The sequence below is a fragment of the Chinchilla lanigera genome, unplaced genomic scaffold (genome assembly GCF_000276665.1).
Source record: "Chinchilla lanigera isolate Chin_1 unplaced genomic scaffold, ChiLan1.0 scaffold00014, whole genome shotgun sequence".
NCBI lineage: Eukaryota > Metazoa > Chordata > Mammalia > Rodentia > Chinchillidae > Chinchilla > Chinchilla lanigera.
In genome coordinates this window covers 13,903,242-13,919,531 of record NW_004955415.1, presented here as the reverse complement: position 1 = coordinate 13,919,531, position 16,290 = coordinate 13,903,242, and the positions used below count along the sequence as shown (strand labels likewise).

Below are 16,290 nucleotides of genomic sequence, written 5' to 3'. Positions count from 1 at the left end.
CCCCATGCCTTACCCACATCCTCAGTGCGGCCGTTCGATAAGCGGAAAGAATTGGAATGGCTCCCAGCTTGCTTGTATTTCTTAAACCTAATGAGAAAATGTTTGAAATGAAAAACTAAGCACAGAGGCAGGAGAGCTGCTGGCTCTGCAGCTCTGTTTTTGTTTTTGTTTTTTTTTTGGTTTTTCTCTGGTACCGGGAACTGAACTCATGACCTTGCGCTTGTCAGGCAGGCGCTTTTGCCGCTGAGCTAAATCCCCAGCCCCCTGCTCTGCAGCTCTGGTTTGCTCCTGCTTCACAGAAGAAGCCAACCCAGGCACAATAGAAGCCAACCCAAGTAACACCACCAGTCTATTCTGTCAGCTCTCAGTCCAGAACCTGAAAGACAGCAGAGCTACACCAGGAGGCAAAACAGTGAGTGGAATACAGTGGGGAAGACAGAAGATCTATATAAAGCAAAAACGCTGGTGCTTCCCCAGTGAGTCTGGGAGCCTCAGGGAGAATATGGCTCCAGACTGGGTGGTCACAGGACTCCTATGAAATGATAGAGACAGGCCAAGTTGTAAGGGTCCATAAGGTCCCCTCTTTATTCTTGCAGATGAAGAGAGGGAGCAATAAGCAGGGTAAGTCAAAGATAAGTCAGACTTAGACCCAGGTAGTCAAGGCAATAGCTTTAGCAGGAAGAGAACAAATGCACCGTCTTTCTTGATTCCTTCTCTTGATTCTGCTCCCCATTTGAGCCACTGAGCCACATTCCCAGTCCTCCAGTTAGTTTTTACTGAGCATGTAAACTTACTGGTACCCTTGGGGGTTATTTGCACAGGGCTACCGCTGAAGATCCTAACACATTAGTCACTAACAACACAGACTGTGGCTTTTTCATCTAATGGCCAAGACCCCATTCTAGGCTTAAGGGTGAAGCAGAGTTGGAAGCCTGGGTTTGGACACATGGAAGCAAAAGACTATAGAGTTTTAAAACTATTTCTCAGTAAAATTTTAACCTTAACACTACCAGGAATCATTCTTCCTCTACCTAACTTGCCCTTAGCCTACCGTCCTCTGGACTCTGTAGGCTTACTGAGACAAGAGGGCACTGAGGTAGTCTAAAGGAAAGCAGGAACATTAGCACCTACCTTAACATGTACAGAAGTATGATGATACACACAATCACGAGCAGAGAGGACAGGGCTACTATCACTGCAATAATTGAAGTCTCATCTGAAACCAAGAGAAGAGAACAAGTCATCACTGTGTTGTGCAATGAAGGGCTCATTCAGTGCTCCTACAGATGAAAGGATACAGAAGGGGAGGGGAGAGCACTATCCCACCTCGCCCTGCCATCCCAGAGCTATGGGGCAGGGGTGAAGGGAGGAAGGAATACACGGTCAGTGACATGAGCGGAGATATCATACATTTGCTTACTCTGTCTCTGTAAGTTAGAATAAAAGTTTTCTGAAGGCAGGAATTGTTTTATTCATTGCTATCTCTTTTGAGCCGAAACAGTACCTGGCATGTAAAAAGTACTACAAGAGTCGGGTGTGGTAATGCACACTTAAAATCTAGTTACTCTGGAAGTTAAGTAGTAGGAACATAAGCTTGAAACCAACCTGGGAAACTTAGATGCTGTCTCAAAATAAAATATATAAAAAGGGTTGGAGATGTAACTCAGTGATTGGGTACTTGTATACCATGTGCAAGGCCCTGGGTTCAAGCTCCAGTACCACACACACTATAATAAACACATCCAATCACGATGGCAAGCTGGGTGTGCAGGGCCAACACCGCACTACTCTCTCCCAGCCTCAATGGGGTCCATCTCAAGGTGTGTTCAGCCTCCAGCCCACCATGCTGAGTGAAAGGGAATTGTCCTGGGCCACATATAACATATAATATAGCTTATATATATGAGTAACAAAACCTCATTTTAAAAAATATTTTAAATTATAACATAAAAAAAAGCAGGCTATAGGATGGAAAGAGGGTATTTCTCTTTCTCTTTGAGACAAGATCTTGCTAAACTGCCTAGGTTGACCCTAAATTCATGATCCTACTGCCTCAGGCTCCCTGTGCTGGAATTATAGGCCTGAACTACCATGTGGGATTTAAAAGGCAATTTCTCTATCATAAACCCACATGACTTCCTGGCACAATGAATAAGATTACTAACTGAGACAAAGAGATATTACCAGACCCTGAGGTACCACTGAATGTAACTCAGTGGTAGATTGCTTACCTTTCTTTTCTCTGAGGTACCAAACTGCTAGGTACTCCCTTCTTTCTCTTTCCCATATTTTGCTCCCTCAGACACCTTTTGCCAGAATCTCAAGCATAGCAATGTTTGATCTGGAGACAGGCAAGCCTCCTGCCAATCCTATAGGGCCTGGATCTTTTTCCACCCTGTACCTTGTCCCAGTTTTCATACCCATGATTGTTAGAACTTATCCTCCTCCACTCTCACCTCTGCCATGAACTATACAACCAGCCTGAGTTATTTATAGCTACCTTTGCCACTGGGGAAATGTCTCTCCCTATAAAAGTCAATTCTGTCATGTAGGCTCAATTATATCCATTATTGTCACCTCAAAGACTTATCTCCTTGACCTCACTTATCCTCCTCCAGATACCATTAGCTCCATCCCTCTCTTCTAAGCGAAACTTCTCATAACAGCTGTCTTTCCCGACCAGCCCTCCTTCCCTCATCTCAGACGAGGTCTTGCTATATTGCTCAGGCTGGTCTTGAATTCATGATCTTCCCACCTCAAGACTCCTCCCAAGTACCTGGGATTATAACTGTGTGCCAATGTGCCAGACTTTCTTTTCTCTAAAACCTTACCCCCAGGTTCTCCTTAGTTTATCTGCTCTGACTTGCACCCTCAGTGCTCCGTTTAAACTGCTCAGCAAGGGACACTAACAAATTCTATATTGCCAACTCCAATAGAACATTTCCGTTTTTATCTGATAGCATTCATTTAAAAATTTTTATAGACCAAATTTCATGTCAGGCACTATTCCTGGCACTGAGTATACAGAAGTGCTTAGGCAGATAAATGACAGAAAGCTTACATTCTGTGGAGAAAGGGAAGGGCGCTGTTTATAAACAAGTAAACATAAAATTTCAGATAGGGAGGAAGGAGGAGGGATAAGAAAGAGGAGGAAGAAGAGACGAGGAAGAACAACAACAACAGAAGGAGGAATGGTTAGGTGATGCAAAGTGATGGATGGGGAAGACAGTGATAAAGTGGTCTGGGGACATCTTGGAGGAGGTTGTATCTAAGCAGAGCTCTAAATAATGAGAGGAAGTAAACTATGCAAAAATCTGGCTAAAGAATTTTCTAGGTAAAGGGAAAAACAAGCATAATAGTCTTTATGAACTTGACAGGGTCAGGAAAGACCAATATAGTAGACAGAACAGTGAGAGAGGTGGGCAGGAGTCAAAAAATATGTTTTGTATGTCATGGCAATAAGTGTGGGTTTAATTCTTTTTTTTTTTATTTTAAAGAGTAAAAGAAGGATAACAGTAATGGGGGGGGGCTTACCAAATTACAGACAAAGTGGTAGGAAATTATCAATGGTTATTGTTTTACATATTGTTATCTACAAGATAGTTTCTCAGGAAAACAAATAGACAAATACTAGTGAGTTACAGACAAAAGAGGTAGAAGATTATCAATAGTTGTTGTACTCTACTTAGATATCTTTGAAAGAAAATAAATAGAACTATACATGAGTGACCTATTGAATAATCATTAACTATTCTCAATGGTTGTTATAGGAAACACATGATAATAAACATGCATCCATTTATGAAATAGGATAGGAACAACATTGCAGAGTTATGGATAGATTAGTAGGAAAATATCAATGACTGCTATAATACATGGTGGTATCTTAGAAGTGGTTTCTCAGGAAGACAGAGATACGCAAGAAGGATCTAACAAGTAGTTACAGCCTAAGGGTTGTCAAAAATCAAGTGAGCCGTCTGGGGCGAAAGCCATTTTTTGTAGCGTTTTCTCTCCAGCCTCCCATCACATTGGGACCCCACAACCAGTTAGTGTCCTCTCCCCAACTGTAAGCACAGGCAACAGGAATCCTGTTGCAGACTTCTCCGGGGCTCCACCACAGGCTGTACTGTCAGGGGAAGAATGGCTTCCAGGGAGTCTCTGCAGGTACTGTGCAAGGTCCTCCTGGTTTACAGCTTCGGAGCGGCTCTCATGACCCCAGTCCACAGGACCTCTGACCCCTCGGGCTTAGTCTGCATTCTCATGTTCTCTGAGTCCTTGTTCAGCAGCTGCTCCTCTGCTTACTCTAGACCTTTCTGGTTCTCAATGGCAGGAGCAAGAGTGGCCCGTTGTATAGCATGTATTCCCAGGGGTTTTTCCATGTTTGAATGATTCACACACGTCCTTAGGTGGGCATCTGCAGCTGGTGCATGGTGGGCCAATTGTGTCATTGTTTCTCTGTGTCATGATAGTTCTCACCTGAGCAGAGGCAGCCTGCCTGAAGGCCTGCGCACCATAGTGCTCTCGGGTGCATGGCTCCCCATGCGCCAGGGGCCCTCCCTCCGGGGGCCCATGAGGCAGGAAGTGAGCCAGCCAGAAGACCAGTGCTCCCCGCCCGTGGCTCCCCGTGCACCGGGGGCCCTCCCTCCGGGGGCCTACGAGGCAGGGAGCGAGCTGCCGGTCAGAAGACCGGCGCTCCCCGCCCATGGCTCCCCATGTGCTGGGGGCCCTCCCTCCGGGGGCCTACAAGGCAGGAAGTGAGCCAGCTGGAAGACAGGCGCTCCCCGCCCATGGCTCCCCATGCACCGGAGGCCCTCCCTCCGGGGGCCATGAGGCAGGGAGCGAGCTGCCAGTCGGAAGGTTAATTCTTGAATGTGATAAGAAAACTACGTGATTGGAGGAACCTGAACAGAGGCAAAATATAACTGGATTTTAAATTATTATTACTTGCAGTGCTGTGGATTGAACCCAGATGGATTTATATTAAAGTTTCTATTTATGTACAGAGATCAGCTAAAGCCAAGAGTAGTGGTTCACATCTGTAATCCCAGGAACTCTGGATGCTAAGGAAGGAAGATCCTAAGTTAGCAAGCAATTTAGCAAGAATCTGTCTCAAAATAAAATAGAATGCAAAAAGGGCTGGGAATGTAACTCAGTAGTAGACTGCTTACCTAGCTCGGGCAAGGTAGATAAGCAATCCTACCAAGGGGGGCTCAATCCCCAGCACCACAGACAAAACAAAACAAAACCAGCTAAGCTGACTCATGAACAGCAGCCATTAGGTGGGACAGTTCTAGCAGAAAATGGTGTCATGAAAACCCAGAGCAAAATTTTTCAAGGAGAGAGTAAATTTTTTGTTGTTGTTTTGTTTTCCAGTACCGGGAATTGAACTGACGACCTTGCGCTTGCCAGGCAGGTGCTGTGCCACTGAGCTAAATCCCCAGCCCCGGAAAGAGTAAATTAATACTACCAACAGATTAAGCAGGATGGAGATGGCCAAGTGAAACGATCTGACAAAGTGGCAGCTTCTGATGACCTTTTAGAGTGGTTTCAGTTGAGTGTGGGTGAGAAAGCTGAAATGGACTAAAGCTAAGAAAGAGGAGAGGTGAATCAATCACCCCTTTTATGAGGATATTTACATGAAAGGATATAGAGAAAAGGAGCAGCAGTTAGAGGAAAATGTGGGGTGTAGACTGTGGGGTGTCTGTGTTACTGGGTATTAAATTCAAGGCCTCTGGACTGAGCTACATCCCCAGCCCTTTTTGAGTTTTTTTATTTTTGAGACAGGGTCTCACTAAGTCACGAAACTGTCCAGTTTGGGCTTAAATGTGTGATCCTCCTGCCTTAATCTGGGATTACAGGCTTGTAACCCATGCCCTGGTTGTTTTTGTTTTTAAGAGATGAGGTATATTACACCATGCTTCTTTGTTGGTGGTGATGTGACTGTCATCTTAAAATGAGCATTTACACTGGTTGACCACTCTCTCCTCTTTGAAATACTTTCTTGCTTTACATGCAAAGCACTCTATGGTTCTTCTTTCTATCTTCTAGCTGTTCCATCTTTCTCCTTTGCTGGTCATTCCTCTGCCAATACCAGGTTTCTAACTGTGGGAACTCCTCAGCACTCTCTCCTTGGCTCTCTTCTCTACATTCTATCTAGGTGATCTGATGCTCTAAGCACAAATGATAGCCAGCATTGCCCACATCTGCACTGCTTGCTTCTGACTTCTCTGAGCTTCAGGCTCTCAACTGCTTATCTGTCACCTCCACCTTAAATTTCATAGTAAACACAAACTTTCTGATTTTAAGCCTTTCCCTCATCATTCAGTGGTTAGCACTCCCATTCCGCTGCTAAAGTAAGATATGTGTAAACTACCTTGACTTCTTCCTCATGCTTTTCTTCTATATCCAGCCCAGCTCCAAGTAATATATTTAGAGCTAGTATCAATACCTCATATCTATCTGTCTTTTGTCCATTCTATATTGCCACCTACCAGTGTAGTCCCAAACTCTAATTTCTGTCACCTGGACCATCACAGTAAGTTCTGACCCAAGCCAATCCATTCTCTAAAAAATAGACAGTGATATATAAGAGAGCATATCAGGTCATGCCCTTCTCCTTCAATGGTTTCTTAAGCTTTTAAAATACTGTGAAGTCTCATTTCCTTACCCTGGCCCATAAAACCTCCTTAACTTAGCCTTACCTCCCTATCTCCTGCCACTCTTTTCTTGCTCACTGAACTTCAGCCACTGGCATCCGATGCTGAGTTTATTCATCCTCACACCTCTCAAACGTTATTTCTCTGCTTCATATGGCCTCCCTCCATTTTTTGCCTGGCTAACTCCTACTCATCCAGTTTTTACTTGAAGTGTCACTTTCCCCAGAGAGGTCTTCTCTGACTTCCAAATACTAAATTTATCACTTCTAAAATAAGTTATTCTGAAGATTAAATAAGATTATCCACATGAAATTTTTGGCACAGTAAGTAGCACAAATCATATATACTCAGTGCTAGCTTTTATTTTTTGTGCTATTCTCGAAGAGCACCCTAGTATTTCCCTTGCTAATATTTCTCAAGCTTTGTAGTTACATATTTATTTGATTGTAGTTGATTAATGAGTATGTCTCTTTTGTATCATAAATTCCACAGGGGCAAGGATTACATGTTTTGTTTATCATTGTGCATCTTAAAAACCTAGCATAGGATCTCACACACAGCAGAAACTAACGATACTGGATTATGATATGTAAATGAGCAGAAGAATTAGTAATTTATCACTAATCATGCCTTTGTTAAATTGTAATCACAGAGGGCACTATATTAGGTATTATAAGAAGGTAATCAGAAGGCTTGGGACATAGCTCAGTGGTAAATTACTTGCCTAGCATGCATGAGGCCTGGGTTCAATACCCAGAAAGGGGATGGAGTGGGGGTTTGGGCATGGTGATCCACACCTGTAATTCCAGCACTCTGGAAGGGTGAAGCAGGAGGATTATAAATCCAAACCCAGAATGGCTCAGCCCTGACTCAAAAATTTTAAAGAAGTGCTGAGGAAGGCTCTGGGTTCAATCTCCAGTACTACTTACCTATCTACTTACCTACATACATACACAAATAAATTTAACTTTAAATTTTAAAATGATCCCGGTACCGGAGAAAAACCAAAAAAAAAAAAAAAAAAAAAAAAAAAAAATTTAAAATGAGACACTTGGTGATGCGAAGGGAAAGCCTTGCCTTGGTATCCAGAGGCTAGACACTAACAGTGGCCTCTGTCCAACTTTCTAGGGTCAGGTAAGTCTTTGTCTAGAACAGAAGTGGGCAAACCCAGCCCAAATCTAACACACCACCCATTTTTCTAAATAAAATTTTATTGGAACACAGTCACATTCATTCATTTACATACTGTGACTGCTTTTGTACTACAGAGGTAGAGATAAGCTGATGTGACAGGGACTGTATGGTTGCAAACTGAAACTATTTATTCCTTGGCTGGCCCTTGATAGAAAAAGTCTAGAACAATCCATAATCTAGAACATTGCTACTTCCTTTCCTCTTATTCTACCTCAATATCACTTTTTTTAAAATAAATCCTTCGCTGACTGCTCCCTTTAACAAAATTGTTCCTTTCTTTCTTATACTTTTGTAATAATATGTACTATCCTTATCACATTGGATTAGGGTGACTGATTGTACATCCATTATATAATAAACTTCTTGAAGACATGGATTCAAGAACACTTCCAGATATCCATAATCTCAAATTTTACTCAGGGCCAAGGATATAGCTTAAAGCTTCCCTAGCACATACAAGGCCCCAGGTTTGAACTCCAGCACCACAAAAAACAAAAAAACAGTGCCAGGCAAGTCCTGAAGATACAGCAGTCAAGAAATCAAAATTCTTTGCCCTTATAGGGCTTACATTTTAGTGGAGAATGGGCAATCTGTAAGTAAAGAAATATACAGACAGTGATACATGCTATTAAGAAAAAAAATAAGGCAGAGTAAAAGAGGGAAAGGGGTGCAGAGTGTTCTCTTTAAAATGTTGTAGTCAGGAAAGATTCTGAATGAGTAAATGGAATGGGTATCATCAGGAAGGTATGGGACAATGCAGTATTGTTTATGACCAAGAGAGCTGACAATTATAAGCAATAAAGAAACAAGGGAGTCATCAAGCCAAATAACTTAGAAATCAAATGAAAATTACTATTATAGTTTCTATTTAAGTACATTTTAGCTGCCACACACTAAAGTACAATCTTGTATCATTATTGTAACACCTTAGGTCAATGATGGCGACCTTTTCGAGCTTTCAATGATACAAACAGTCTGCTGCCACATGCATGCCATGGGTTCATCCCCACTGCCTTAGACAGATACCATTATTAAACCTATTTTATAGATAAGGAAACTGAGCAGAGAAATTAACTTGCTCATGATTATACAGCTGCAAATCAAATGGAAGAAAACAAAACCACACTATTTTACAGATTCTTCATAAATTTTAGGGCCAAGAACAATTTTAACTCTTCCAAGCTTTCAGGCAACAACCATCCTCCATCATAAAATTCAGATTTTACCTCTTAACATCAGAATTATATCCATTTTTCCCAATTATTTCTGTTCATGTTTGCAGTACATGATGATTACAATTCTCATGGGGGAATTGGTACAAGTACATAACACATCTCTTTTCACCCTTCTCCTCTTCTGCCTCCCCCCACCCTCTAGCTCTCAGTCCTTTCCCCTTTTGCAAAAGATCTCCCTATTTTCTATTATCTACCTTTTATTTCACCCTTTATTTATATTTTGGGTTTCTCATATCAGCCACACCATGTGGTATTTATTTTTTACCATGTGATATTCAAACTTCTGTGTCTGATTTACTTTATTTATCATTACAGTCTCAAGGTGTATCCATTTTCCTACAGATGACTCAAGTTTATCCTTCTTTATGGTAGAATAGTATATCACTGTATATAAATACTAAACTTTATCCATTCATCTGTTGAAGGTCATATAGGATGCTTCTAAGATTTAGCTATTATGAATTGTGCTGCTATAAACATGGGTATGCGTGTATCTACAGTAATACAGTATCTTTAACTCTTTCAGGAAGATAGCTACAAGGGGAACATCTGAGTCAACTGAAATTTCTAATTTTAGTTTTTTGAGGAATTGCCATACTAAATTCCATAATGACTGTACCAGTTTACAAGTGCATCAATAAAGTAGAGGGGTTCCTTGTCCCCCACAGCCTCACCAGCATTTGTTATTATTTGATTTCTTGATGGTGGCTATTCTTTCTGGAATAAAATGGAATCTCAGTGTTATGTTAATTTGCATTTCTCTAATGGCCAAAGATGATGAACATTTTTTCATGTATTTATTAGCCACTTGTACTTTCTCGGAATATCTATTCATTTTAGTTGCCCAGTTTTTGACCGGGTGTTTCATTTTGGAGGGTCTGTTTTTTTTATACATTTTTATGTAGTCTGGATCCTCTGAGGAATAGTTAGCAAAAAATGTTTCCCATTCTATAGGTTGTCTCTTTGCTCCATTGGTTGTTTCCTTTGCCATGAAGAAGCTTTTAAATGTGATATTACCCCATTTGTTGATTCTCGATGTTATTTCTTGGGCAATTGTTCTATTCAGAAAGTCCTTGCCTATACCGATTCTCCGAAAGTTTTACCTATTTGATCTTCCAGCATACTGTTTCTGTTTTAACATTTAGATCTTTGATTTATTTTGCTTTTGGTTTAACACATGGTGAGAGACATGGGTCTAGATGTAACCTTCTGCATGTGGATAGCCAGTTTCCCCAGCACCACTTGTTAAAGTGGCTATCTTTCCTCCAGTGTTATGCTTTTGGCTCCTTTGTCAAAGATCAGATAGCTAAATGTGCCTGGGGTTGTTTCTGCATTCTCCTGTTCTGTTCAGCTCACCCACATGTCTGTTTTTGCACCAGCACCATGTTGTTTTTATCAATGTAGATTTGTAGTGTAACTTAAAGCTAGGATTGTGATGCCTCTTGCTTTGCTCTTATTGCCCAGGAATACTTCTGCTATTCTGGGTCTCTTCTAGTTCCACATGAATTTTAGGATTGTTTTCTTTAGTTTTGTGAGGAATGCTTGGTATTTTGATTGGAACTGAGTTAAATGTCTGTGTCAGTTTTGAAAATACGGTCATTTTGACAATAAGGGTTCTGCCTATCCAGGAACAGGGGATCTCTTTCAATTTTATGATATCTTCTTTAATCTCCTTTTTAAAGTACTGTAGTTTTTTTTTTTTTTTTTGGTTTTTTGGTTTTTCTCCGGTACCGGGAACTGAACTCACGACCTTGCGCTTGCCAGGCAGGCGCTTTTGCCGCTGAGCTAAATCCCCAGCCCCTAGTACTGTAGTTTTTGTTGTAGAAGTCTTTTACTTCCTTGATTAGGTTAATTCCTAAATACTTAATTTTTCTTTTTTTTCTGGTACCGGGAATTGAACTTAGGACCTTGCGCTTGCCAGGCAGGCGCTGTGCCGCTGAGCTAAATCCCTAGCCCCAATACTTAATTTTTCTTGATGCTACTGTAAATGATATTGTTTTCATAAGTTCTTTCTTCATAACTTTATTACTACTGGTGTATAGGAATACTACTGATTTTTGTGTAATGATTTTGCATCCTGCTATGGTGTTGGTATTATCTGTAGTGACAGGTCCCGAGAATGAGGTCTTTCCCCCATACTATGCTAGTAAGTTTGGTTATTAATTCTAGGAGTCTTTTGGTAGAATTTTTGGGTTGTCTGTGTAAAGGACCATGTCATCTTCAAATAATGATAATTTGACTTCCCTTCCTCTACAAACCCCATTTCTTTCTTGCTCTGGGTAATGTTTTGAGTGCTGTATTAAACAGATGTGATGAAAGTGGACATCCTTGTCTTATTCCAGATTTTAGAAGAAAAGCTTTCAGTTTTCCTCCATTTAATATAATGTTGGCAGCAGGTTTGTCAAAAATGGCTTTTATCAAATTGAGATAGGACCCTTCTAAACCGTCTTCAGCCTTTTTTTAAAATCATCAATGATGTTGGATTTTACCAAAGGTTTTTTTCTGTCTACTGAGATGATCATATAATTTTTGTCCTTGCTTCTGATTATGTGATGTATTAGATTTATTGATCTGTATATGTCGAACCACCCCTGCATTCCTAGGATGAAGCTTACTTGGTCATGAAGAATGATCTTTTGGATGATTGCTGCATTCTGTTTGCCAGAATCTTGTTGACTATTTTTGCATCTATATTCTTTAAAGAGATTGGTCAACAGTTCTATTTTTGGTTGGGTCCTTGTCTGGTTGCAGAATCCGGGTAATGCTAACTTTTAGGAATGACTTTGGGAGTACTCCCCTTCCCTTTCAATTTCACTGAAGAGCTTGAGTAATATTGGCATTAGATCATCCCTTAAGTTCTTGTAGAATTAAGTAATGAGCCCACTGGGTCTTGGGCTTTTTTTGTTGATAGGTTGTTTTTATTTTTTAAAACTGCTTCTATTTCATTGCCTGTTATTGGTTTATTCTGGGTTTTTTGTTTGTTTTTGTTTTTTAAGGGAGTTTTGCTATGTAGTTCAAGCTACCCTTGAACTCTATGTAGCCCAGGGTGGTCTCAAACTTGTAGCAATCCTGCCTTGGCCTCATTCAGGGTTTTTGTATCTTCCTGCTTCAGTTATGGTAACTGCTATTTTCCACCTATTTCTTCTGGATTTTCCAAATGATTGGAATACAGGTTTTCAAAGTAGTTATTAATAATCTTCTGGAGTTTGGTAGGGTCCATTGTGATTTCTTCTTTTTCATTTTTAATTGCACTGATTTGGGTTTTTTTTCCTCTTATAAGTAAGACTAGCTAAGGGTTTATCTATTTTGTTTATTCTTTCAAAAAGCTAGCTCTTTGATTAACGGATTCTTTGTATTTTTTTGCCTCAATTTCATTCATTTCTGCTTTGAACTTCATAACTTCTTTCCCTGTACACTAAGTCTCTGATTTATGAACTTTTGAGGTACAAACTTTCACACGTGTACTGCTGCTGGCTACAAATGAATCCAACTTATGAACAATTCTCCCAGAATGGAACTTGTCTGTTCGTTTTGGATTATTGTTGTTTCTCTAGGGACTTGAGGTGAATCATTAGGTTATTTATTTGGACTTGTTGTTTTTCTAATGTGAGCATTAACTGCTATAAACTTCCCTTTTAGGACTACTTTCATTGTATCTTATGGATTCTGCTATGTTGTACTGACATTATAATTTGATTTTAGGAACTGTCTAACTCCTTCCTTGATTTCTTTTGTGACTCACTGATTATTCAAGAGTGTATTGATTTTCATAATTTCTGTGGCTTTTTTTGCCATTGGATTTTTTTTTTTTTTTTTTTTTTTTTGTCTTTGTCAGACAGGGTTTTACTATGCAGTTCAGGCTGGCCTTGAACTCACTTTGTAACCCAAGCTGGCCTCAAGATTGCAGCAATCCTGCTGCCTCAGCCTCCTGAGTTCTGGGATTATAGACACGTGCCACCATGCCCAGCCAAAATTTTGATTCTTTTGCATTTACTTAAGCATGACTTATGGGCTAGTATGTGGTCTCTTTTGGAGAAAGTTCCACGTGCTGTCAAGAGAAATGTACATTCTGTTGTTGTAGGGTAGAATATTCTGTAAATATCATTACTATTATAGTCTAAGAACACCTGTTATGTCCCCTGAAAGTAATGACAGGTGGGGCTTTTGGAAGGTGACTGGATCATGAGTGTCATGGAATATTCTGTAAATATCATTACTATGATAATCTAAGAACACCTGTTATGTCCCCTGAAAGTACTGATAGGTGGGGCTTTTGGAAGGTGACTGGATCATGGGTGTCATGATACTAGATTAGTTCACTGATGGGTTCAGAGCTAGGTGTGATGTTGGGAGGTAAAACATGGTGGGAAGAGGTGGGTCACTGTGGGTGTGGCCTGGAAGAGTTAATATATCCCTCTTCTTCGCTTGAGCTCTGTTCTGCTTCCTGGCTGCCATGCCATGAGCTCTTTCCCCTCTGCATTGTTGCCCTACCTTGCAGCCAGCTGGCTATGGACTAAAACATCTACAAACTGTTAGCGAAAATAAACTTCTCCTGCCTCCTTTAACTTGTGAGTATTGGGTAACTTGTTCCAATAACAAGAAAACTGACTAAGACAACCTTTTCAAATAAGAGGCGAGGGCACACACAAAACTCCAGGGCATAATTTGATAAACAGAAAATCATGATGAAAAAAAAAATCCTTCATACAGTAGCATTTTTCAAACTTAAATGATCATTTAAATACAATGTTAGATGATCTCTCCTCCCTGTCATGATCTTTTGATGGCAGCTTTACTGTTGTCCTAGACAAAACATGCCACTTCTATGAGAAACCACTTTGAAGATATCAATATGTAATACAGCAGGCATTGTTAATGTCCTACCACTTTGTTTGTAACTCTGTATTGTTTGCACTGTTCTTTTGCTATTTTGTAAAAGGTTGTCTGTCTGTTAATGTTTTCCTCCTTTTATTTTTAAAATAAAAAAAAATAACAAAACACACCACTTCTACATGAGAGCCCACATACTGTTGCCCTCTGGTGATCAAGTATTTAGAGTCCAGCTTCGACCATAGACGCAGCTTATCAGGCAATGGAGATTTACATAAGAGGGCTGAAAAATCCATAAAATCCATAAAATTACAGACTAGAAGAAAAACAACAGGAACTCAACATGTTTAGAAGTAACTATTGCCTAGAAATAAGATATTAACTATAGCATACAAATTATGGCCTAATATCACCCACCAAAAGGTAATATTGACAAGGAAACATGACAAAGAAAGACAGTATTTCTTTTAGTAGTTGTTAAAATGCAATGAAGCTGTTAGAAACCTGTAATCTACATTTTTAAACACTTTGAATACTTGTTTTGTTACTCTATAAGATTAATTTAGAAACAACTTAACAAAAATAAACTACACAGCACTGATAAGGTTACCACAGACTGAGCAGAGGAAACACGGATGAATAATGTTCGCTATGTAAGAGGGACAACAGATAAAAGGTGAATGGCTCACCTCTTCTGTCCTTCGAGTCAGAATTACCTGTGTAGTAAGTGAAAAACAGAAATATTCACTCAGGTTAAAGAAAAACATTACTATTCAACTAAAGATCAAACAAGCTCTAGGAATATAGATATATGAATAATGTTGAGGGTAGAATGAAACATCCTCGAACAAGTGGGAAACAGGTTGCCCAGATTCACTGAACTGTAATCTGTAGTCTGACCTTCACTGTAGCACTGATATTCATAAAAAGTTCAGGAATGCAAGGAGAAATACAAATACATGCTATTCGGACTTTGTACCTTTTCAATAACTAAAATGCAAGAGGACAAAATTAAGAATATAAAAGACCTCACTGGTAAAAGGTAATAAAATCTATTTAGTAGACACATATTTAAATATATGTATTATATATATCTATATATATCTATATAGTAATATATATTTTTTTACATTCTGACAGAAAACTTTCTTTTCAAAGACCTGTGGCATATTCCCAAGCCCTTATAAATTCCTGATAGTACAAACAATGCAATATTCTTTTATCAAGATGTAATAAAACCAGAAATTAACAAAGTAAAAAACACTTGAAAATTAAAACAAAAATTTGGAAACATCAAAAAAATATCCATGATGGAAACACTTTTGTGGTAGAACCCACCAACTCTCCCCTAATATTTATTTCTGCCTCTTCTTGCCTTTGGTATTATCATCCTGTTCATTGGCTGAGCACAAAGTAGTCCAACTAGAGATCCTGTATGTTACGTGTAGTCAGCTTTTGGAAAAGAAATTGTTTGTTTCCACTCCTTTTTCTTCAGGGGCTGGAACTAGAGTCTAATGTTGAGAGAGGATAATCAAGCAGATAAAAGCAACCTCATTGGGATGGTAGGGTCACACTGAAAAGAGACTTGGTCTCTAACGAGGCAAAACCTCTACCCACCTCCAGGCAGAGAAACACACTTTGGTCTTATTTTAGTCACTGAATTTTGGTTTATCTTTGCCAAGTAGCTTAGGTTGCACTCTAACACAACTACCTACAGGAATAGCTCAACATTAAATGTTGACTAACTAGAGAGAATAAAAACAATTAATAATTCAAGACAAAAACAGTACAAAATAAATCAAAAGAGGGCAGAAAGAATAAGAATAAAGATCCAAAAAAATGAAAAGTGACAAAATTAGTAAGTAATAGTAGTTTCTTTGGAAGAAAAAATAATAAATATAGTCAACTGAAATAAGGGGATAACAAATATATAAAATGAAAAATATTTGTAGTTATGAAGGAAATTAAACAATTTTAAGAGTTGACTTTTTCTCAAATTCATTTAAATAAATTCAAAAATATTAATGAAAGGCATAGTTTTGAGGCTTCTCAAATGCTAGGCAAGTGCTCTACCTCTGAGCTATATCCCTGGTCCTTTTTTTTCCCCCAGCTCTTTTAAAAAATTTTATTTTGAGACATAATCTCCCTAAGCTACCCAGGCTGGCCTCAAGCTTGTGATCCTCCTGCCTTGGTCTCCTAAATACATAGGACTAGTGGCTTGTGCCACCATGGCTAGTAAAATGTGTAGTTTGACTATAAACTTTCAAATTCTTTTCATGAAGCAAAATAAAACACTAATAACTGAAATTTATCAAAAATAGCACACAAGGGGGCTGGGGATTTAGCTCAGCGGCAAAAAGCGCCTGCCTGGCAAG

The 16,290-nt window shown here is 39.5% G+C and overlaps 1 protein-coding gene across 4 annotated transcripts in view; it reads right to left on the bottom strand.

The window, feature by feature from the left end:
• Positions 1 to 16,290, bottom strand: part of Ptpra (protein tyrosine phosphatase, receptor type, A) — a 147,135-nt gene that overhangs the window by 47,537 nt on the left and 83,308 nt on the right. For 3 of the 4 annotated variants that reach the window (XM_013512312.1, XM_005380770.2, XM_013512313.1), the window contains 3 exons: positions 14,605 to 14,631; positions 1,132 to 1,216; positions 14 to 87 (listed from right to left, as the gene is read on the bottom strand). In XM_013512312.1, coding sequence (XP_013367766.1) covers positions 14 to 87; positions 1,132 to 1,216; positions 14,605 to 14,631 — 186 coding nt within the window. The remainder of the gene's footprint in view (positions 1 to 13; positions 88 to 1,131; positions 1,217 to 14,604; positions 14,632 to 16,290) is intronic. The other variant, XM_005380771.2, reaches the window with a different exon arrangement.